The sequence below is a fragment of the Colius striatus genome, chromosome 14 (genome assembly GCF_028858725.1).
Source record: "Colius striatus isolate bColStr4 chromosome 14, bColStr4.1.hap1, whole genome shotgun sequence".
In the NCBI taxonomy this organism is placed as follows: Eukaryota; Metazoa; Chordata; class Aves; order Coliiformes; family Coliidae; genus Colius; species Colius striatus.
The window spans coordinates 13625352-13649353 of NC_084772.1; the positions used below are offsets into that span (position 1 = coordinate 13625352).

The 24002-nt window shown below is 41.2% G+C and overlaps 1 protein-coding gene across 2 annotated transcripts in view; it reads right to left on the reverse strand.

Moving 5' to 3' along the window:
- Window positions 1-4177, reverse strand: part of BEAN1 (brain expressed associated with NEDD4 1) — a 49810-nt gene extending 45633 nt beyond the window's left edge. Inside the window, exons 1-2 of one of the 2 annotated variants that reach the window (XM_062007910.1) lie at window positions 4144-4177; window positions 3125-3199 (exon numbers count right to left, since the gene is read on the reverse strand). In XM_062007910.1, the coding sequence (XP_061863894.1) occupies window positions 3125-3199; window positions 4144-4174 (106 nt within the window). In that variant the 5' untranslated portion in view covers window positions 4175-4177. Of the gene's footprint in view, window positions 1-3124; window positions 3200-3786; window positions 3832-4143 lie in introns of those variants that run through there. The other variant, XM_062007911.1, reaches the window with a different exon arrangement.
- Between the last annotated feature and the right edge of the window lie 19825 nt (window positions 4178-24002).

Here is a 24002-nt window from a genome sequence, read left to right on the forward strand (position 1 = left end):
AGGGCCTACTGGTTTTAGGATCAGGATATTTTGCACTCTTCCTTTGTAGCCACTATGTCCCTGTGCCTGGCTTAGGTAGGTTTTCATAGAGAAAGAGGAGAGTCATAGTATGAACACTTTTGTTCCTTCTTAATTTTGTAAGATAATTCTGTTTGGTAAGAGTAAGTCTGTAAGAGCTATAAAGGTTGTAAGACAGGAATGTTAATGATGGATTTTGAAACACTCTACAGGTTTTTATAGTTTTGCTTTTCCCAATTCATGCATCCAAATGAACATTTTATATATCTCTGGACATTCTTTGTGCTCTTAGATATAATAGCAGAGACATAGTTCAATATGAACTTGATATACAAATACAAAAATAGTTAAGATTTAGTAATATTAAACACATAACTATACAGCCACCTAATACTTGTAAACTAACCGTCTCTTTATAGTAGTTTGTATGTATTGTCAATCTGGGTAATTGATTGAAAAATCAGTTTGTTTGCTTTTACCTGTGCTTACAATCAATTTCTTCAGAGATAAATCTCAGCACTGCTGGGGAGAAAGTGGAGGAAGCAGCAACATGCAGGAAGGGAAGGCACTTTGGGTAGGACTGTTTGTCTTTTTACTTATCTTGACAGTTTTGGGCCCCCTTAATTATTAGAAACAGTGACTGAGTTTCATGACTGCTGATTAATAATGATTTATACTGAGTGTCATAATTTTCTAGAGATAATTTTGGCTTTGTATCTTAAAAAAACAAATGTACCTGACCTAAAGCTAAAATCACTTTGTAACCAAAATCCAATGTTTCTTTCAGAAAGAAACATCTAAAGCAGCAAAGCTAATTGCAAGATTTATGATCAGAAAGTTCCATTAAATGCTTGAAGTGTCAACCTGCCTTGGTACTGCATGGCTAAAGTCATGTGTGACTGCTTGTGTGACTTTACCCCTTTGTCCTATATGAGCAGTACTCTTGACACACAGGTGACTCCATATAAGAAGAGCTGCAGTCCTGCTACTGGGCCTTTGCACTTGCTTAGAAAATTCAGCCTTGGGAGAGTAAACAGGTCTAGTACCTGGCATACATGATTGTTGTATAGCTGAAGAATGCACTATGTAGTCTCCTTCCTGTAGTTCAGTAATGGCCTGAGATAACACCAATTTAATTTCATATTTGCTATAAAAGTGTAATACAGCCACAGTTTGGGGTTGTTTGGGGTTGTTTATTTGGCTACTGCTCACCTGGTACAGCGTTCATATTATCCATTCAAGTCAGTAGAACATTTCACAGTCTAGGCCTTACAGTAACATGATAGCCCATGTGCAGAAGGCAAAATGCTGGGCTTGGCTGAACTGTACTCAGTTAAGGCCAAAGTAAAACAAAAGTATTGTCTTACAAATGCTTAATTTTGAAGACGTAGGCATCCATTTGGAAATCAGGCAATACTCAGATGGCTCTGAACTGTTTGCTGCAACAGTTCTATTACAAAACTCCACTAATCTAGAGTTAATGTAATACAAAGCTGTCTTGCCACGAAGAAGTGGTCTCTCTGGGAGGGGTAATGGCCTGGAAAAAGCTGAGATTAAGGGTCAAGGATCATGAGAGTGAAGAATAGATAAGAATTCTGATCTACATCCCTGAACTAAACATGTACTGGCTACCTACATAATGGAATGATAGGAAACGTCATTTCATGCATAATGTAAATCCAACAGTTCTATAGAAAAAGAATCTAAATGGTATTTTTTCACTATTAAACTAAACCAATATGTTACAAGTATTTTTTTGCCACGTCCACAGGCAATTCACTAATAAATGCGCAGATTGCCATGTATAGCTGTACTAATAGAAGAATCTACAATGTCCTGATATTTTTATCTTGTTAATACATATTTTCTATGTTTTAGGTCATACCAGTTGATCATCCATTAGGTAGCCAGAGGGTGCTACTAATTTTGCACTTACACCTGAACCAAACTTTATCATGTTATTTTCTAGGAGTCTAAGGGATTACCAGTCAATCTGAAAGTGGACAGCCCTTTGCATTTCCTTGGTTTTGCACTGTCTTCAGCTTTACCAACCCAATTCTTCTTTGAGCTACCAAGGTATCTTAATGTTAGATCCTACAAATAGCTAGTGTTGACAGAAACTGGTCTTGACACTGTGAATAATTTCTCCAACTTGGTAGGGTGTAGCAGCAAATGTTATGCTTGATAATAGTTCTAGTCTGTCAATAATAGTAGCTTCCTGACTTTGTTGTTCTTTTACATGTGTTCCAAAGTAAATAAGATAACTTTTGCCTGTTCTTTAAAATTCAGGTTTAATCACATGATTTCTCACCCACCACGGGCATCTTAGCTTGAAAGTTGTTACTGAAGTCATAATCTGGTTGCATTTTAGCATGGCTTTTACTGAGCTGCAGCACTTGTTCTGAGAGATATCTCAGTTCTGTCAATTGTTGTACATGTATTTTTATCATTATGCATGCTTTCATCTAAGAGATTGAATATGCTACTCTGCTTCCATGCGTACATGCGTTTTTCTGCCAGAGTAGAACCAGTGACATGGGCAAAATTAGCTCTTTGTAGTGTTTTATTTCCTTTTCAAAAAACTTTCATGTAAGAATTACAAAAGTTGGTCATAAAAAGGAGAGTAGAAGGAAGTCAAATGTTGGGCATTGTCTCATATTCATAACTGGAAGTAATTTTTAGCCACATTTGTTCTACTAGTGAGTGCCAAAATGATACAAATTTTGACTGATGTCAGTGCACTCAATTTGTAAATCAGTTTTAGCAGCTATGTGCTAATTTGTTGCTGTGGGAGAAAATGCTGAAAATGAGGATTTTTTTTTTTTAAAGGAAATATTGAAGTACTTGTACCTGATACTAAATTTTACGGTCGTCAGTTTCAGACAGTTCTCTCCCTTGTTTCTGAGTTTTGTCTGTATGAAGATCAGAAGGTTAAGACCATTTCTGTTAACTCAGTTGTTTTCTTAGTCAGGAAGCTATTTGCTTTTTAATGGATTGATGTTTATCTGCTAGAGGACTTTAAATACAATATTCCTACAGCTGTACATGACTGCAGGGCATGCCATTAATGCAGGGGAAAAAAAAAAAGGAGAGAGAAACTACTTACAGAGATTGGAATAATTGCTGCCTATTCCAATACGGATGGAGCTTCCAGAGCCGAGAGGAAGATGGAAGAAAAGAACTAAGGAGAGTAAAATGGAAAAAAAGGTCCTTAATAACAGTTTGTTTTTGTTCTGCCACCAGATGTCAGTTGAAGACACATTGTGTTGTTAACATGCACCCACTCTCTCCCGGGCAGGATTACATGTTTCAGACTCTGAATATACACACAGATGTAGCTTGAATGGGGGTGAAAAAAAACAAACAAGTTACTGCTTCATACTTCCAGGAATCACTCCAGTTCAGGAAATGATACTATGTATTACTTTAATGCCTCTTAGATTAAAAACCCCACGTATAAACAACAATGTATTAAGAACAACAATTAGCATATTTATATAAGTCATTCACCAGTCTCTGAAATGGGCACCTATCCTTGTAAAACAAAATAACTGTTTCCCAATTCGTTTAAGTGCATCTTGAATATATTAGGCATGTGTGTGTCAAACTGGGTTGGAGTAAATTTATTCTAAAATTTGATATACATACTCCCCCTCTGCATTTAAGCTTTAATATTTATAACTTGCACTTCAAAGATTTATACTTGCAGGCAACAAAATGCACACGAGTAAAACGTGTCCTAAATAACAAATTGTTTAGATTTCTTACAAGATAGGCTTGTTTGCTTCTGCAGATGCATATAAAATACGAGCTCCTGCTCATCTATCGGATGCAATACAGCATTCGTGCGGGGTTTGCCCAGGCGGCACTGACAGGCAGCTGGAGCACGCTGTCCCCCGTGCCGCGGTGCTGGTCCCGGCTCTGCCCCCAGCCCGGCACCTCGCCGCTGCGGGTTTCTTGCCGCGCCCCGCTCAGCCCCGCGCTGGGGGCGCAGCCCGGCGGGGAGGCGGCTGCTGCTTTTGTGGGAGGGGGTGCCCGAGTAACGTAAAGTTTCCGCGGAAACCCTTCCCGCGCCGCGGCACGCCGCCCGCCCCGCCGGGCCCCCGCCGCCCCAGCGCGCCTTACCCCAGCAGGCAGCGGCGGCCGCTGTCTCCATGCGCCTCCGCCGCGGCTCCCCGGCTGGCGGGCAGCGGCGGGCGGCGAGGCGGGCGCAGCCGCCGCCGGGAGACGCGCCCCGCCGCCTCCTCCTGCGTGCGGGGCCCGAGCGGCGGCTGGACGGGGCCGGCGCCCATGGGCGGAGGGCGGGAGCAGGCGGGTGACCTCCGCCCCGCGGGGGCCGGCCGGGGCTCCCCCTCCCCGGCCCTGCCCCCAGCCGCGGCGGGGAGGGCCGGACGTAGCCGGGGCAGCCCGGCGCGGGGCGGGCGGTGGGTCGGCCGGAGGGAAGCGGGGGCCCCGGGAGCGGGACGCGAAGGCGGCGGGGCCGGCGCAGGCCGCACGGCGGGCCGGGTCGCTCGGGAGGTGCTCGGGGCTGTGCATACGTGGGGGCTCGACTCGTCCCGGGGGTCACCTGAGCTGCTGGGGCCTGGAGCAACCCCGGCCGCGCTCCTTCCCCTCCCTTCTGCGGTCCCTCAGGAAGGGGAAGGGAAGTATTAGGGATGCTGCGGGGATTTGCTGCTCGGATAAGGACCTGTAGGCGGATAACGGCTCTTGAAAGCCGAGTCCAGCCCAGCACTTCGGCTCAAAGGGAGGGGACTGACTGGGAATAAACCCGCGGGGATGGACGGGATTATCCGGGCAGTGCAGAGGAAATAATTCGCAGAGGCTGGATGGGGGCCAGGGGAAGAATGTAGTCCAAGTAACAGCTAAAGCCACTTTACAGTTGTAAGATCTACTGATTTCCAGGGATCGTGGAAACGTTTCTCGTCGTCAACTATAAATGCTGTAGCGCTAGAGAGGGAGAGAAAACCGGGTGCTAAAGCATATGAGCTTTCATAATTGCTTGTTTGCCTCTAAAAAAAGCAACTTAGGTAAAGAGTGGAACAAAAAAGGCCTTTTTTGACGTGTCCTGTCAATATTTTGGATTTTTTTTATGAACCTAATTTGTATTGGCAGTTTCTTTCTCCCGTGCATGCATTAGCCCTGCAGGCACTTGCAGAGTGGTCCCCGCCGCCTTTACTTCATTTTGTCTGGGTGGCTTTGTAGTTTGGAGAGCAAGTTTTCTCACATTGGAACAACTTTACTGTCAATATTTAGGCTGTTCAGTTTCTCTTTGGTTCAGTAGTGATGGATTCAGAGTTGTAATGAAGTTTGGAGTGGATGTAAAGCTTGTGAACTCAATGTCTTTCTGTAAAAAGCTTCCTGCTGTCATTGATCACCTTCTCCCCCCCACCTTCTTTTATTTTCAAATCCAGGCAACCCTTAAGCAAGCTGAAAAGAAGGATTACTGGAGATTTATGAGCATATTTTGTATGCCTCAGCGATACCTGTGCTTTTATCTAGAACTCAAGTACCTTGGTTCTTCATTAACACATCTCTACCCTAATATCTCTCAGAATGATGCTGCAAAAGTTGTCTTGTGCTTAACTTCTTCAAACCCCTCAGAACATTTGACTCCATGAAAGATTTCTTGTCTATCATTTCAATAAATTTAAGTTATGTGACTTCACTGTAGAGCCCTTTGTTATTTTATGGCGTGAAGGTGTGACTCTATATAGGACTTGGAAAAGCTGATTTTCTCAGTGTTGATTTTTTTTGGATGTGCCCCCTCAGCGTCATTCTCTATGGGAAGAGTCCTGTATGCATGTAACGCTGTATTTGAGGATGTATTTTCTCCACTTGAATTTCCAATGTTTACTGCTTCTGCAAATTTTGGTGATGGCATCTTTCCCAAGGGCCACCTTAGATTTAGCCATAGGATCAGTAGTAACTTTAATCCTGATAGTGCCTTGTCTTTAACTGATAAATGTATGCTTAAACAATTACATAAGCTGGCAAACAGTGGAAAATACAGGGCCATTAGACTTTGAATGCAGGGAAACTGCTTACTGTTTATCTCAGCCCGGATTTCAACCCCTTTCTGCGACAGTCTTGTCCTTTAACTTTGGTAGGAGTTACAGCTACTTTTGAGACAGCATTTGTTTCTGGGTCAGACAACACAGTGTATACAACATGTGATCCATCAAAGCCTGCAGCAACGTCATCACAGTCAACAATAATTTTCTTGGTACTTACTGGTACTCAGCATACTCGAAGCTCCTTAAACGTTGTAGATTTTGCTTACCACACTAATTTCAAAATCTGCATCACATGCATGTGGAGATGGGACTGTTTTTTTACACTTTTATCTTGAGTATTGATCAATTTTATAGGGATTCCTGTTTTTCCCATTCAGTTGTGCACCTCAATGAAACCGGAATGTGTTGCAGAATTCAGACCAGGCTCTCATTTGCACGCTTGGTGCAGTACCTCAGCTGCAATGTGCTGTGTCAGGGTGATACTACAGTTAGCTAACACTGATATATATGTTTCTTTTTGTTGCACCTGCTCTTTTGATAAAATAGATTTGTAATCATGACAATTTTCCACAATAAATGATTTATTACACAGGAGTTTGCTTTTGGACAGTTTTTGGGAGGACTGGAACAAAGGTAGAAAATACTGAGAATTTCTGTGCTCATCTGTTTACTTTGAGTTAGCTTGTCTTTCTCATAACATCACAAAACAAGGATGGAAGCAATGTCTCTCTCAGCGTGTCCAGCCTGAATCCTGTCACTTTGTCCCGTGTAAGAAGACTGTCACTTTCTCAAGGAAGTTTTTTCCTTAGCCTTTAGAAATAGGGAGTGGTACTGACTGGGAACTCAAGTATGTTTAGGTAAGGTTCAGAATAGCATTCCGTATGGATGAAGCTGTATGAAGTTGCCATTCTCAGTGGGTATTTCCCAATTTACTGATAAGGGAAAATCAGTGAGGAACCCTTGCTGAAGACAGGTAATTTTATTCTTGGATGATTTTACATTTTCTTCAATCCAGGGACTTCATTATAAAACTGTACCGTTGGTTCAGTCTGCTGAAGTGACAGACCTCCTCAACTCAGCTTGCCATCTCCTGTGGTTTCATTTGAGATTCTTGGAGCTCAGCTGCTGTGCTCCCCGCATGGACTTTTTGTGACAGCCAATTTCTGTAAGGCAAAATAAATCTCATTGCTATAATGAAATCTCTTTTTGACTTAGAATTGTTATGTGTTAGTAATGAGATGTTTGGGGGATACTGTTCATCGCATCTTTTTTTTTTTACTGGAAAAGGTGATAATGAAATAAATGTCAGTTGAATTATACAATTAGTCTTAGATAAAATGCCTCAGGATGAGCAAAACTGATTAGTCGTTGTTTATGGGAACAGGAAAGTCTTTTCTGTGTAGAAAAGTCGGCTCCTCGTCGGTGGTAATAACATTGATCTAGTAGCAGTGAGATTTTATCAGTGCTGGCTGCTGTAGAAGTCTCACCACCAAATGTATGCAGATCTATTTGCCTTCAGGTTACTTGGCCAGGCCTTTTGCCAGCGCAGCTAGCCCTGCACCTGTGCTAGACCAGCAGTGCCAGAAGTGCTGGGCATCCCCAGAGCTCTGCCGTTTCTGGGCAAGCTGATTACACCAAGCCCTGGGCTAAGGTAGTACCTTGCTGGGAGTTTCCACTGCGTGGTGGACCTGGCTGTATTAATCTGTGCTTGTTGCTGAAGTGAAAGAGGTCATGAAAAGGGGGACTGTAATTTGGTAGGAAGCACCTCATGCTTTCACAACTCACTGTGATCTGAAATGTAATAAAAAGAATCCTTTGAAGCAAAAGTTTTCAAATTACTCTATTTTGAAAAACACCCAGATGTTCCTTCTGCTTTCTCAAAAATTTGTTTAAAATATGAAAAAAGAGAGTAATTTTTGCATGGAAAGTCTTAATGCCCAACTTTTATTTTCAACTTAAGTTTTGTGAAAAGCCTCAACATTTTGAAAGTGATTTTCAGATATATTTAAGATCATTTCCCATTAAAGAATGGAGCAGCAGTACTAACTTGGTATTTGTAGGCATAAATTTGTGAACTAATTGTTTTTTGCTGTCCTTGCTCCCATCATTCAAAGACCTTTCCCACTGATCTCACAGAGCTGTGGAACAGCATAGGTTGAAAAGGGCTTCTGGAGGTCAACTTGGTTCATCCTCTGGCTACAAGCAGATCCAGTTTGAGGACATTGTCCAGAGACTCACTTCTACAGTTGAGTCAAGGATATCTCCAAGGGAGACTCAACTTTCTCTGGTCCCTATTCCCACGATAACTATCCTTACAGTGACTTTTTCCCCCCTCACACCTAACCTCCATTGTCTGTATTGTAACATGGATCTATTGCTTCTTACTCTACTCCTAGAGATAGCCCGTCTCCATCTTTTCTATATCCTCCTTATGTGTAGCTGAAGGAGCAATGAGATCCCTTCAGGCCTTCTCCAGGTTAAAAAATCCAGTATGTTCAGTCTGTCCTTACACAGAGACACTGCAGTCCCCTAATAATCTTGGTTACCGTCCCCTGGACATACGCCATTATGCCCAATATCTCCATCTCTCTCGTACTGGGGAGCCTAAAGGTGCCCCTGATGCTGTAGATGTGACCTCTCAAGTGCTGAACTGAGGGGAATAATTACTTCAGTAGAAGGCAGGTAGGAAGCCAGATGCTGCTTCTTACACATCACACAAGAAGAGTGATTTGTTTGTTTGTTTGTTTACTCAGGTTCAGGTTCTTATTCTCACAGGAGAAATATATGGTGTTTGTATTGGAACCTACTTAGATAACCTGAGCCCCCTCTGTAGAGTTTTGGAAAGCAAAGAGTTCCCAGCAAGACTCTTAGTTTTGACATACTGTGTACTTACTAACAAAAGGAAATTCCTCTGTGCTAAAAGCTCTTTTAGAATATAACATTTTTCAACGAGCATTTTGGTAAATTTATTTTGAAAAAACATTTTCTGGAGATTTCAATTAAGTGATTTAGTTCTTTAGACACAAAATCTGCCAAGAGGAAAATGAATTTTAAGTTATTAATACAGATGAAACATCAATAAAAATATTTTACAGCAGTACTGAGGCCCAAAGGCAGAAGTCTTGTTCTTTTATGTGCAACGTAAAGAAATGAGATCTAGAACAAAAAGACTCTTCATTCTGCTTCTATAGTTGCCATGTCAAGAAAGTGTTCTGTTGAAGTTTTATGTTGTGCCCAAATTATCAGAGGCTATTTTTCTGATTTTTAAAGCTGCCAACCGCCTTTTTCTATGGAGCAAAAAATGGTCTAAGGCTTTGGAATGGGACCAGATTTAGTTTCTTATTTATTCACCTGCTTGCAGACTTTTGAGGAAGACAGTGAATCGTGCTGTCCTTGCCTTATGCACATGTATTTTTTTTTGAAAACATGTGTATGCACTAGGAAATAATTGGGTCCAAGATTGTTACTGAAAAGCAAACAATATTTCCTTTGTCTGTCTGTGATTTCAAATTTCCTGATGACAATTAAGTTAATGTTTAAGGATGTAGAATGGAAAATTTGATCTCAGTGTTCTTTTCCCTCTCATTCTGCAACTCCTTAATTAAATTTATAGTTAATTATGCAGTTTATTTTGTGTTGACCTTTCAAGGACCTCGAAACATCTGATAGCAGAGCCTCAGTGTTCATTTCCATGACTCCTTGTATGAGTTTATTGTAAGTTCTAACGGTACTTTTGGAATTGATGATATCTAATGGATTACTAGCAAATAATAATGTGTCCTGGGAGATACATAACTATAAATATACACAAATACATGAAAAGAAATACTGAATTATATCATATACAGCATTTAAAATTAGGTAATACCACAACCACCTGTAATAATAGTAGTTCTGCATGTCAGAATATTACAAAACATTTTATATGTTGTAGGTCTGCTCTTTGACACATGTGTTACAGTGCTAAAAATCCTGCACTTGGATGATCAGATCCACTTGTAGTCTCATAAAACACTGATAACTCTTCCTGAGGTGGGGGGTAGCTGCAGTCTCAGAGGGGATCGTACCTGAAGCTCGTTCTGTGATGCAGAGGCCACAACCTGTAGAGGCAGAACTTGGCTAAGGTGCAGAGCTGTGCTTGTGTGCCTCACGTCATAGGACAGGAGAAAAGAGAAATGAAATGAAAGAAAGCTTCTTACTACCCCCCAGTTTTGTGACTGCTTAAAAGATTGTTGGTCGATGTAACCCTTGTGGAGTTTAGGAGTTTTGTGATTTGTTTCTTATTTTTTACAGATATTACCAGTTATCATTTACTTTTGGTGATCTTTTTAGAAGAGGCTTTTGATAGAGATCTCTTGGGGAAAGAAGATATATCCTACCATATTATTAGTGTAGGCAAAGCATGTGAATCTAACAATGTGTTCATTAACCTAAAACAAAAGTACAAGTGAAGAAAGGCCGGTATGGCACCAAAAGACAAATAAATATGTGACCCAAAGTTTATTTCCCCAAAACTGTTGTGGACTAGCAAGAAATAATTAGTAGACCTTGGCTGAGTACAAACCCTGTAATTTATTGTCTTTTGTGTTTTACCAATGAATACACAAATTAGTATCCCTTCATTTTATTACTATTTTATTTATGAAGTGTGTGAAGGACCTCTGGAAGACAGTAAAAAAAATTAGAAATATGCAAGGCACAAAATTCCTCACTGGAATTGTGAATGTTTTTTACAATAGTAAGGAGGAGATGCAGATTGGAGAGCTAAATGCTTGGGGATGTACCATCAGCCTCATGAAACCCTTGTGCAACTCAAACCCGGTTTCGCTGGCATTGTGCAAGCAAAAGGGAGGCTAAAATAAGGCCCTGAAAGTAATGCTCAGTCTTATGTAATGGTGAGGCTCCTGCCTGAGAGGAATTGCTGTGAGAAGCAGAAACCAGTGACAGAAAAGAACTTGCACCAGAAGATGATTCAAATGCAGCCAGATTTTATATGAAAGGGATAAAAAAAATATATCAGCAACCTCCAGGTTGTGTTTCTCCCTGTGTCTTGACAGACTGACACCACTTATGAAGTGAGACTTATTTTGTCATAAACTGTTAATGGTGAAAGTAAGGATGTAACATATTTTCTTGTTTAATAGGTCTAACCTGTAGAAATAAATGTGCAGCAGGATAAGCAAACTGGCAATTTATTTAAAACCTCAAGAGCAGAGAAGTTCACCTGCTAGGAAAGAAAAACACAGCGATAAATTATTTGGAGAGGAGGGAAACCAGGGCAGTTATGTGGCTTAGGCAGTTCATTTGCAGTGAAATGTAAGGTGGACTTGGGGACAAAAGGAACAGAGTGAAGCAAAGAAAGAGGAATAGACCTTGAAGGTTTTACAGTGCAAAAAGCTTGTGCTGGGTTTAGGATAAAAGTTGTCTCTGACAGCTTGGATGTGATGTTTAATGCAGTGGAAAGAGCAAACAGCAATATGGCATGAGCTAGTAAAGAGATAGCAAAAAGAAATCAGATGACCCGGGTTGCTGCAACACTTGAAAAATTGTTGGGTGAGACCATATTTAAGAGATCAGCTGCATCAATTTCTAGTCAGGCTTTGTGTATCCTTTCGACAAAACAAGATATTCTCAGAATTGTGGGTAAAATTATAAAGGGGCACTTGTGAATGACCAACCTAGGACATAGGTGAGGAAAAAGCCAGTGCAACTGCGTCTGCCCGAAGAGGGAAATTATGATTAAGAAGAAAACAGAAAGGAATTGAAAGGGAAGGAAGCCACATGCAGTTTGAGTTAGTGACTTGTAATCGCAAAAGATGCTTTTGTGTTCCAGGACATTTGACTTTTTATCAAAAGCCCAATAGAAAAGATAAAACAGTATGAACACATACACCTGAGGTGTGCCTCTGCTACTCTTATTCTCATAACTTTACGTTGCAAGCTGCACAGATGAGCATGGCTTTGTTAGTAATCCAAATTTGCTCCAAGCTTGACTGAAAATGTACAGACTGTCAAACAGAGACCAAAGACAGCAAAAGGCAATTAGACTTTATTGTGAGGGTTTTTTTCTTGTTTTGATGTTGGCTTGAAAATTTATTTTTGTATATGCTTCATACTTTATTATCTGGAATGGGTTAGTGCTTTAGGGACTCCTTTATTCAGGTTGTTGAAAGTTCTTATCAGTAAATAACTGTCACAAAAAAGTACACATGAACACAGCATGCAGATTCATGTCTATTAGCTTCAATCCTACTTTGTTTCAGAGGTCTAACAAAAAACCAGGTGCCAATGAAGTGCAGGTCTACAAAGTGTCTCAAGATGAACAACTGCTAAATACTGCAAATTAAATATTCAGTTTACCATAACAGGCTTCAGAATTCAGGCTTGTTCTGATTTGTTAAAAGATTACTTCATTTCTGGAATTTTTGGTTGCAGAAATCTTTGCCTTTCTGTATGATCCAGCAGTTAGCTTTTCAGATCTGCCACACAACTATGTAAGCAACTGCACTAGGGAGAAAAAGCTGTTGCCCCAGATGCCCGTATTTTTCCTTTCAGATGATCCAGCATCAGAAACAGGAGTATGATCCAGCATTGACATGACTAGGAGTGTAAGGCATCAGTAACATGGCATTTACTCATGCATTTCTGTTCTGTTCCATGAATTTGATTCCAATGTCTTACCTGGATCTCTTCCCAACACTTGAAACTTGACTGTGAGGAAAAGTAATCAGGGCAAATCCTATATCCTTCCTTTTTAATTTTTTTCACTACCACTATTTTAACTATCAAATATCTAAATGGCCTTCAATTGTGGGAGGGTAAGGCCAGTTGTCTTGGGAGAACAAAAAATCAAGATGTGAAGGATGTGAACAGAAATTCTGTCCCTTTTGTTTTTCCTCCCAATTGCCTCCCCTGGCATTTCCCCAGGTTTTCCCGGACTATGTGTTCTGGTGGCAGCTGCAGCTGCACAGCTCAGTACAAGCTTGTGAGTGATGCCTTCAGTCAGCATCCCCAGTCAGCATCGTAGTCTTTTCCATGGTGGTTACCTGTGTTTACAAATATGAGCATATAGAGGGCACAAAACTAAATAAAATCACAGTATGAACTGCTGGTTTCCAAGCTAATCTGAAACTACCTCACAGTGTTCCCTACCTGTGCCAAAATCCCACTTGAGCCTGTTTTATTATTTCTAAGAGTATATTGCCTTTGCTCAAACCATCATTACACAGGAAAAGAACTCAACCTATGCTATCATCTTCTAGGTACTATGTGGGACACTGTGAATTAATCCGACAGCTAGGTGTTTATTAAAAAAAAACCCAACACAAAATTATTCAGGCTTTTGAATATATTGAGAAGGTTGAGCTTTGCTTATTCTAGGACACTTGGCTTGTTGATATGACCCAAGTAACTGTAAGGGTTTGTACAGTGACACACCAAGAACTACTGCATTTTGCCAAATTAGGTTCCAAAAATTAAGCTAGTATGTTCATCTATGTATTGTATGTTGGTTATCCCTTTGTGTCCGTGTCCCAGGTTCATCTCACCTTTGAAGTTGGGCTTGTAACATGCTGTGGCACTGTTTAGGGGAAATGGACACCAGTCATGTCAATAGAAAACCGATTTCGGTGCCATCTGCTGTGTTTTAGCTGCAACTGCCACTGTCTGGTGAATGAACATCTAGTTTAGGTGGTGCCCAAGAACAGGTAAATCCTGTTGTGTTCAGAAGAAGTTAGTTACACAGTGGTAGACTTTGGTATATTCTATGTAATAAACTAATTGTTTGTCAGTCTCCTAAGTAACATCTCTGGCTGAAATAAAGGTAACACATTGCTTTTAGTACTAGAATCAAGACCAAAACAAAATTGCTATTAAATCTTACAACTGAAAAGTTTTATTTATTTTTGAAATATATATATAAAATACTGATTCTGTATGGTCTGTGCTGTCAGATTTTGAGACAATCACTATGCAGCAATTGTAGTGGATTGTACCACCAGAAAGAGTGGTTGTAAAGTTTCATGGTTTTAAGAAGGAAAGAGAACATGTGAATTTTGAAGTTCCAGATGCATTTGCTGCCCTGACAAGGAAAATGCATTTCTTGTCTTGTAAACACAACAAACATTAATAACAGAGAAAGAGTAAATACAGAGTGCAATGTCAATTTAGCCAATTTCCAGTGATCACATTTTAAAGTGGAAGAACAAGTCTCTGCTCTGCTCTGAAATGTCAGATTAAATTGACAAAGATATTCCCATGATAACTGTTCAGAAAATAGCTAGTATCATGATTCTAGCTGCTGCCTTTTGTTGATTTACTGTTATTTTGGCAACATGAAAGCCAGTGCCAGCTGACACACATGTGCATCTGGCATGGAAAACACTGATAAAAAATTCAGTGATGAGGCTTGATATTCAAGTCAAAATGAAAAAATATCTGTGAATATAAAGGCTGTCTCTGAGAAAGATGAAAGGTATGAAGAGAGTTGTGGTGCTGATGAAGCATTGAGGCCTTTGTTTCCCTGAACAGTGCTAATGCTTTGGGGTTTACTTTAAGTCCCAGGTGAAACAGGGAGATTGCAGCCAAAACATGGTGAAATTTTTATGTATCGGTGATTGCTTCTCAGGTGCAGATACTTCCTGCTTCACTGATATCTTCAAAAAGTGTCTGCACATTGGCTGTGAAGCTACTAGAATGTATTATCAAAACAATAAATTTAATCTATGAAACAATCCCATATTCACCAAAAAGCACTGAGGAAATGCATTATTTAACACACTGCCTCATGATGGTGCTTAGTCTGCAGCTAAATACAGCTTGAGTTGTAATTATGTATATGCTTTACCAATGGGGCTCCTGTAAATGGATTTCAAAGCCATGCTGAGGACAATGTTATTACACTGATCTTCTATTACTTTCAAAATAATTTTGTTTCTGACAATGTGAACTGACAACGAAATGAGAACGTGTCCCACCCACTTAGGGTTTTTTGTCCATTCTCTTTTTCTTTTCCCTTCAGTTGCCCCATGTGAGGGATTTGATGTAGATCTTAGACTTACTAGAAACCAATATCTGGTTGTATTTAAATCACAGCAGATGTAAGCCTGTGGGGCAGGAGCTCTAAGATGAGGAAGAGTAAAGAAGAGCAGTCCTTTTATTGATGGAAATGGATTAATGTTGCCGTGAAGAAAGTTATTTACAGTCTATCCTGAAATAGCTCTTAGGCAGCCTGAACGTGAACTTGGATTTGGGAACTGCATGGTGCTTTCCTAGATAGTCTTGTACTCAGCATGGATGCAATGGGTATGAGAAATAGGGAAGCCCAGGGAAACTGACCGTGTCACTGCCATTATTAATGTGGGCTTGCATGTGACTTTAGTACGTCGTACAAGGTACAGTAAAAGAATGCCTCTATGTCTGACAAGTAGTATTTCAGGTTTTGTTACATAAAGAGAGCCAAGCCCAGTTAATTAATTCAGAAATTCTTTTCAAAGTGACCAGTTTATGAAAATTATCTTCCTGCCATTGATTGGAATTAATTGCTAATGCAAAAAAACTGAGGTAACAAGAGACAAGATGATGTAAAGCTGTCATATGAATAATGTGTTTTCACTGAATTTTGCTAAGAAAAATGCAAGCAATCTACCTGCATTTATTCCTTAGAGAAATATAGGTATATGATCATTACCTATGTATTAAAATCCTTTATTTAAAAATAAGCAATTAATTGAGCAAATAATCTACATTTTTTAGATAGATCATTAGGCTATTGCATGAAAACCAGGATTACTCGTAAGAAAAATCAGAATCCTATGGAAGCTATAGTTAGAGATGGGATTAAGAAAAATGTCTTAATGTTTAAACAAAGTATTGGAGACTGAGAATAAATGTCAGACAGTTGATACTAATGTTTGTATACAAATTGGCTTAGATCATGTCTTGCCATTGAAGATGACCCAATCTGAACCTTGAAGCTGATTGACACTGAATAGATCTGCTCATTGCAGGTCAAATTTGTTCTATGGTGCTCTGTTCTTGTACAGCAGGTACTGCTGTCACTGGCATTTGTGAATTTTATGTAGACAAAGTGGTCTTGATTTCCCTATAGGCTCTGTGGCCTTGACTTCAGCTGTAGAAAGCGTGTCTTTCTTGAGTTAGGTGAGATGAAGTAGACTTGTAGAAAGATGAGGCAGGTGGGATTTTATGCATTTAGGTAGGAACCTCATAGTATTATTTGTAAAGATGTGAGGATGTGTGGGTGAGAAAATTGTTTGAGTGGGTAAAGGTGTCACAAGAAGAAGGGTTTGGGGTCTTGTTTGGAAAACGTGGGAGTGTAAGGGAAGAGAAATGTGTGTAGGAGCATGAATGGAGGGAACAGTTCCCAGTGTGGGAAAGTAGGATAAAGGGAAAACAAATATGAAGCTGAGCAAGTCCAAACTGTGTTCTAAGAGGAGATTCCTTTAAATCTTTTTTTCAATTCCCACTGTCTCATGTCAGGGCTGGGAAAATTGCTTCTCTAGGTGACCCCCACTCATACTGTCTTAGTCTTTCCTTTGACTACTGCTGTAGAAATATCTAGAGGGTATTGCATTTCCTTAGGCTGCTTAGTAGGTTATGTGTTGCAGCTCTTCATTACCTAGCAGAAAAGAGTTACTTGGGTGCAATGCAATTACATGCTCAGCGTTCAGTAAGAATCCTTCAGTTTCCTCAAATAAATGAGATATGTGGAAAAGATATGCTTATTTTAGATTGAGTGAAGCTCCTCTAAGCTGAATCTGAAAATTGTAACTGGAAATGGCAGAAAAAAGGCAGTTATGCTCTCTAGAGATAAGAACAACTGATAGGTGGAGCAGCAGAAATAAACCCTATTAAAATGAGTGCATTGGAAGGAACAAGATCAACCGCTATAATGTTTTCTCTGTTGCAAACCTGCTATTGCAGCTTGAACTGTTCCCATTACGGCAAAGCATTATTGAAAGGACTTAAATAGCTTGCCTAGCAGAGCAGCATATAGTAGTATCACTGTAATTAAGCATCCACCAGCATTTCTGTGATAAAGATATCTTCAGGGTCCTATAACCCAGCTTTCAGATCTTTATTTGGTGCTTGCAATATACCATGCTGTGATTTAACATTTGTCCAAAGCTTATAATGTGAAACTGCTGACATAATAGTGGAGCCTTGTTTGGAGCAGATGCACTTAGAGCAGTATATACATTCCAGAATCCTGTGGACAATGTTGAGTCTTCATAGACTGTCCTGCCTATGGGAAAATGGGCAGCTGAGCATGTGGGTATAGTGAAATCACAGCATTTGGCTTCAGTAAGAGCCTTATCTCTGCATGATTAAGTAGTTGTGCAGCACTCAGAAAGGAGCAGGAAAACCGCAATGGACTAACAGTTACAGTCTGATTCCTATTTCATCTCCTTTGCTTGAGGAGGAACGTAATAAGCACCAGTCTCTTTCTCTCCATATGCATTACTGGAAAGTCTCTCAAGGTTAAGAGAATCCAACAGCCACTGAACATGCATTAGTGCATGTGGGTGAGCAGAAGTTTGGATCTGCATTCAAAATAAGGGACCTAGAGAAGATTACTAGTTCATTGCAGTGCAAAGAAGAAAGAGATTCAGTAAACTTCAATTTCTGCACACTCTAGGTGCTTAACAATGACTCAGGCGGGCAGCCGCTTCATGGATGTCCTGCCTTTTTTCGGAAAGCAAGGAAGTCTCAGGAAGAGTTTAGCTTCTAAAGGCAGCACATGAAAAATACCCTTATACCCATTGTGTGAATGCAAGGATATTTTTCTAGGCCACTAAAGATGCTTAGCATTTTGTGCTGCTTCTGAGAATCCATGATGTACTGTTAAGTTTTCCTTCAGGATCTTGGTGCTATCAGCCTATCTACCCTGGAGTTCAGTCTCTCCCATCTCCTTTGGGATTAATACAGATGTTTCAGAGTCCCAATAATAAATAAATGAATAAGGTGTAACTTTTATTCAGGGTTTTTGCTAACTATAAGCCCAGAGCCTTAAACTAAAGTATGTAGCAATTTTGAACTAAACTTTGCTGATTACTGGGCTTCCTATGAATGCTGATATGTGAAGGCCTTTCCTTTCCTAGCAACGAAGCAAATTTTGAGAGTTTCCTCTTTAATACTGCCTGCAAGTTTCTGAGATGAGTACTGTGTAAGCAGTGCCTGTGTTAATGTGCATTAGGGGCATGGCATAGTGATTCTTTTTAATAGCTTATGCAGCCCCACCTCCTATCACTTCAATGACAACTAGAAGTAGATCCTGTTTATAGTGATGCAATTCTAGACACCTTTTAGAAGCATCAAAATAAAATACACTGCTTAAGCACATACAGTGTAGAGTTTTGGTTGTACATGTTACATTTTGTTCTCTATGATTGGAGTGCAGTTTAGCCATGTGTCAGCTCTTAAGTTTAATTTCTACATGTGAATGCTTCCAAGGCTGATACCTTGGATTGTAGCCCAAACAGCTACTCTCATAGAAATGAAAGCTTGTCCAACTGTTCAGCTGAACTTTGGAGTCTTCAGAACTGTTCTGGGATGAGCTTTCCATGGTCAAAGGAAATACTGACTAGAAGTGAGTGTTTTTCCATGACTTCTTTCCTGTGCTCTAAAGCATTTGAACCAGAGGGTCTCTGAACCCTGTGAATAAAAACATAAGAGAGGAATAGAAGTAAAAAAAAAAAAAATCAGTCTCAGAGCTATGCAAGAGAAACAGCTGAGTGTTATTTGTTGTAGTCTAAAATGGGATAATTTGGGCAGATGCAATAAAGGTCTGATGTAAGCAGTATGAATGACAAAAATAAACATATTTCTTAATGGCAGAATTGAAGTCATGAAAAGGTGTTGAAACTTGACTCCCTTGACTAAACAGAAGTTTTTTTCTCTCCCATATGAGCCACATGAGGTATGTTGCTCATACATTTCGCATCTCATAAAAAGAAAGTCTGTGCTTCATTTCTCACCAGTGTTTTCTTCATGCAATAAATACTCTGTGACTATCCCACAAATTTTAAATTACTAACATGGTAATTTTAACTTCCAGATGATTACCTACCTTGCTGTAATGCTTCCTCATATGAACTGTGTTACCCATCACTCTTGCTCACAATGACCTATGATATGCAGATTCAACTCTTGCCTTATGCTACAGGTTGTCTAATTGCAATGGGACTAATACTCCATACATCATGCAGAGCTGCAAATAAGTGCAGGGAAGAGTGTTTTAATTGTAAATCTTCATAGATCTTTCACAAAAATCTCTTGTGCTGGGAAGTGTGCTGTAAAATAATGACTAGTGCTAAAGCTTTCATCCTTAAAATGCCTAAGCATTAGAGACTGTTAGTTATTCAGAAGGCTTTTATGCATATTAACTAATCCATGTAATGGTGTGGATAACTCTGTATATATGGTTGCTATGGCATATGAAGGGCAAGACAATGTCCAGATAACCTTTCAGAAGGGTCTTGCATTTTGAATGCTTGATGTGGAAAAGCAAAACTCTGGGCCTACGTGACGTACCTGAGATGGAAAGGGAAGCCTATGTAGCAGCTAGGATACCAGCCCAGAGTTCCGCTCTTGCAAACAGGCTTTATTAGTGCATATTGTTTATAAGTCACAAATTTCCTTCTGAAATATGACTATACTGAAGGCAGCCTTCTTGACATAGGTCTGTTTAGTGACCATTCAACGTTCTGCCAGGTAATCCTTCTCTTGGAAGGCCATGTGGTGCTTCCAGTTCACTCATATATATGTGACAACAATTGGATTATACACAGCTATGCCCATAGACTATCTTGTCTGCTTGCAAATAACTTGCATCAACATCCAAAGAAATCCAGATATTGTGACAAAATCCAAGAAACCCAATTCTGATTAGGGTGATGCTTAATCATCTATTTATATGAAGGAATTATTTGTGGAGATTGTTTTAGTAGGATTGAAGAAAATAGCTTCATTTTTCTAGCTACCTCAAAGCTCTTTTAGTAAAGGAAAAAGAGGAGACTGGCTATGTTCTAACACTTTTTTATGACTCATGCACTCAAAGTGATCACTCTGCCTGACGAGAAGTTTTGCCAGATCCATGCAGGGACTGAGAGACAGATCTGAGTCTATTCATGATCATTCAGTCAGGTGGCAAGTGGTCACTGCCAAATCAACAGAATGAGATGGGGATTTTTTATCTGCATGAGACATAGCTCTCCTGCCTGGTATTTTGGACTGCCCTGCATATAGCCCTCCACTAGCTTTCTAGGTGTGTTCCTTGGTGCCAGCTCTTTTGCACGGTTGACTTTCTCCATGGATCCCTGCTAGCCTTGCCTTCTGCTTCTGCTGTCGGTTCTTGTTGAGTACTGGAAGGCAGCACAACCAGCTGTGGCCATTGTGTGTTTCTGACCCTTGTTCAGGCCTCATTGGTGACAATGGTTCTGTTTTTTACTGCTCTGGATCCTTACCTAGCTGCAGTTGTAGAGCTCATGTCATTCTCAAGCATGGGAAGTTTCAGTGTCCGCGTGGATGGGTCTTACCCCACTGAGTAAGAGAGAGCATCATAGTCTTCTCAGTTGTGTTACATACTTGTTTAATCTCTATCCATCCTCCCTCCTATTCAGTCATTCCTCAACCAGGAAGTCACCTACTCAGTTGTACACCAAGGAAGCTTCACCAACATCCACTCAGGCTGGTCTGGGGAGGTGCATGAAACTTCCCCTTGCTGCCTTTTGAGCAGGTGTCCGCTGTGCAAGTGGGGCTGTCTGCAAGTGGCACAGGGCCATCTGACCTGGGTGGAGGCTTCGGATTGTCACTTCTGCTGAGCAGTCTGCCAGGATTGCAGTTTTAGGAAGAAATCTTCAGCAATTGTCAGCTGCACACGTTGGTGAAACATGCTGTGGTTTCCCAGAGGAGAAGGAAGGTGGGCAGGTGGGACCTGCGGGCAGCACGGAGTCTGCTCACAGAGCACTGGTTGCTGGCTGTGTTGAAGAGGGCATCCCTGAGAGGAGGGAGGAATGGATGGTGGCTGGATGGAACCTGTGTTGTGCATCAGGGGAACAGATGTGTGAGTTGAGCCCACTGAGGCAGCTCAGCTGCAGCTGAGGACTTAGGGAGTGTGTCCCTCAGGCTGGTCTCTGCTTACAAAGACTTTGCTACGATTTACCTCTTGTATGTAACACAACTTTTTGGATCAGAGGGAGAAAAAACTTTTTATTTTTCCTCTCTTATTTTTGACCTACAAATTTCCAGGCTGCTGTGTTTCTCTTTCCTTCTCTCTCCTCATCCCAGCAAGATTTGCTTCCTGTCAAGGAGCTGTTTTGGGCCATATTCTTATGCAAAGTTTTTCAAAGTCACCAGGCATTCAAGGGGATTTGTGGTAATGGTCAAGAAGTGCAGTGAGAGTGCTGGGACTCCTCACCCTCTTGAAATGACAGCATTCCAGATCTGTGCTGGCCAGAACAGAGGGTCAGCAGAAGGTGGTGTTTGGGGAATAGATTATGACATGGATGGGTGAGCTCAGTCTGCAGCATGGGAAAAAAGTAATTAAGGAGTGACTGAGGTGGGATTGGAAAGGTGGTGACTGCTGCCAAGTCCTCTCTCACAGTGCTGCCAACATCAGTTGAATAGGTGCTCAGAGAAATCTGTGGGTTTCATCTGGGTTATTCTGCCAGTTCCTATGGGAAGCCGGCTCTGCTGAGGCTCTCAGTCTGTCTGGTGTGGGTGTAATCAGCACAGTTTGTGTGTGGCCATGTGGCATTGGGGTGACAGGAAATAAGGAGCATCAGGCTTTTTTCAGAACGGGGGGAGGGGGGGCATGGCAGATGCCAGTGTGCAGAGAGAGAGGAAGAGAGCGAGACTGGAGCTGGCTGTAGGAGTGAGAAAGGAGTGACCAGGAGAGGCAATGGACTGAGAAGCAGCTGCTGAAGATGGCTGTGGGAGGCACAGCAGATTGTCAGTGTGCACAATCACTTACTCTGCAGTAAACCTTTATCATAGCCCAGTAAAATTTTATACACATTTTAAATTGACATAGATGTTTGCTCCTATTCATGGTGACTGACCAGGTGGAGTTCATCCTGAGGATCTGCAGACAGTGTTGTTTTGGGTCCCAAAGGCTGAGCCTGTCTGTCTTAACATACTACACACTGAGAATGGCAGAGCTGGTGGTCAGCAGAGTTATAGTAATCTATCTAGAGGACTAATAGTAGGACAGAAGATCAAGACTGATTAATTTACTGATTACAAATACTGGGTTAAATTACTTGCAAGGAGTCTTTGACTTTCATGAACCCATTAACATGTAACTGTGTGACAAGTGATTTGTATGAGTACTTTCAGCTTTTAGGTGGCCACTGAAAGGTTCCTGGTGCTTTTTAATTTTTTTACTGGTTTGTTTGTAAGGCTACTTGGGAAAGTTTTGTGGTCTACTTGTAATATAAAAATAACAGACAAATAATGGCTAGCGGGTAATAGATGTGTTCATTCACAAATATACTCAGTCAAGGCAAAATCCATCTGCTTTATAAGAATGACTGAAAATAAAAATGATTTAGTATTGCTTGAGAAAACTGGTTAGTAGTTACAGTTTGGTTTGGAAGGAAAAGTATTCTAAAGAAGGGTTGGAAAATATCTTTATCATCAAAACCAGATTTCAATGTCATATGGCAAATGAAGAGGACAGTGTTTGACTCCTTCTGGCAAACGGGAAAACATGTTCCAAGTAGGGTGATCTGGACAGATGTTTGAATAAAGGAGACATCTGGAGCTTACATCCTTGCCCCAAAGCTATTTCTCTGCCCTTTATGCCCTTCAGAACTCCTGCCTGAACGAGATAGGAGGTGGTTTTTTTTTCTTTCTAAATTCAGGTTTTGTAGCCTTTCTGGCTTCTGGAAAGGTGTGAGTATTTTTGTGGAGTCAGCGTTAAAGCACGAAACGGACGGAATGAACTTTCTGGAGCTCTGACTTGTACTGAGATGCACAAGCCGCCGCTGATGTGCGGCGGTGCCTCAGAGGCACGGAGCGGGCTCGGCGGCGCGGGGGGAGCCGGGCGCGGCCGCAGCCGCCTGGCCCGAGCGCTGGGCGCGGCTGCCACCAGGCGGACAGCGCTGGCCATGGCAGCGGGGGCCCCTCCGCCCGGAGGCTTGGCTTCTCCTCGGTTCCCTTTGTGAAGTGGCATACTACTGGCAGCCTTAACTCAAGCTAAATTGACTTTCTGCTGTTGCACTACCTTGCGATTTATAAATCTGCGGTGCGGGACATACTGTGTGCAGTAAAGGCAGCAAGTTTCTTTCAGGTGTTTGGCATTTTTAAGCTCGTCAGATTTCCTCTTTAAATAGGGAAGGCTTGAGCAGTTGTTCAGAAAAGATATTTTAAAATGACAGAATTTGGACTCACATGTCAGTCTGTTTTCTCTGTGCTGCCCCAGTTGCATAAAAGTAGTTTGTAGTGTCCAGACATTGTCCCAAGGAATATCTGCAGTGTTGGGGGTTTTCTGTGGGTCAGGCCAGCAGATGGCTACGTGATGCCTCCTTTTGAACCTTTTCATTTGAAATTGTACTGAAGGGGCATTGCAGGTCAGACCTTGAGCTCCAGTGAGGCTGCCAGAACTGTTCCTTGGGCCATTTGCAGTCCAGATGTTATTGACATTCCGAAACAGCTTATTTGCCTTATTTTTGAGATGTGTTTGCCTGGTGGACTCTGCCTTGCTTCATTTTACTTCTTTTGGTAACTTCATTCAGAGAACAGGCTTTCAAGTAGGGATTCCTTTTTAGTGAGGAATGAAAAAATTTCAGAGGTTTATGATTGATTGTGGCATTGATGACTACAATGAGTTAAGAGAGTCTTGTGGGAAAGCAGGTGGGACAGCCTCTCAATGGGAATAAGGAAGGAAACGCTGTTTCTCCTTTTTATTTCAGGTCGAGTAGGAACAAAGTCAGGAAGCTAAGAGAGGTC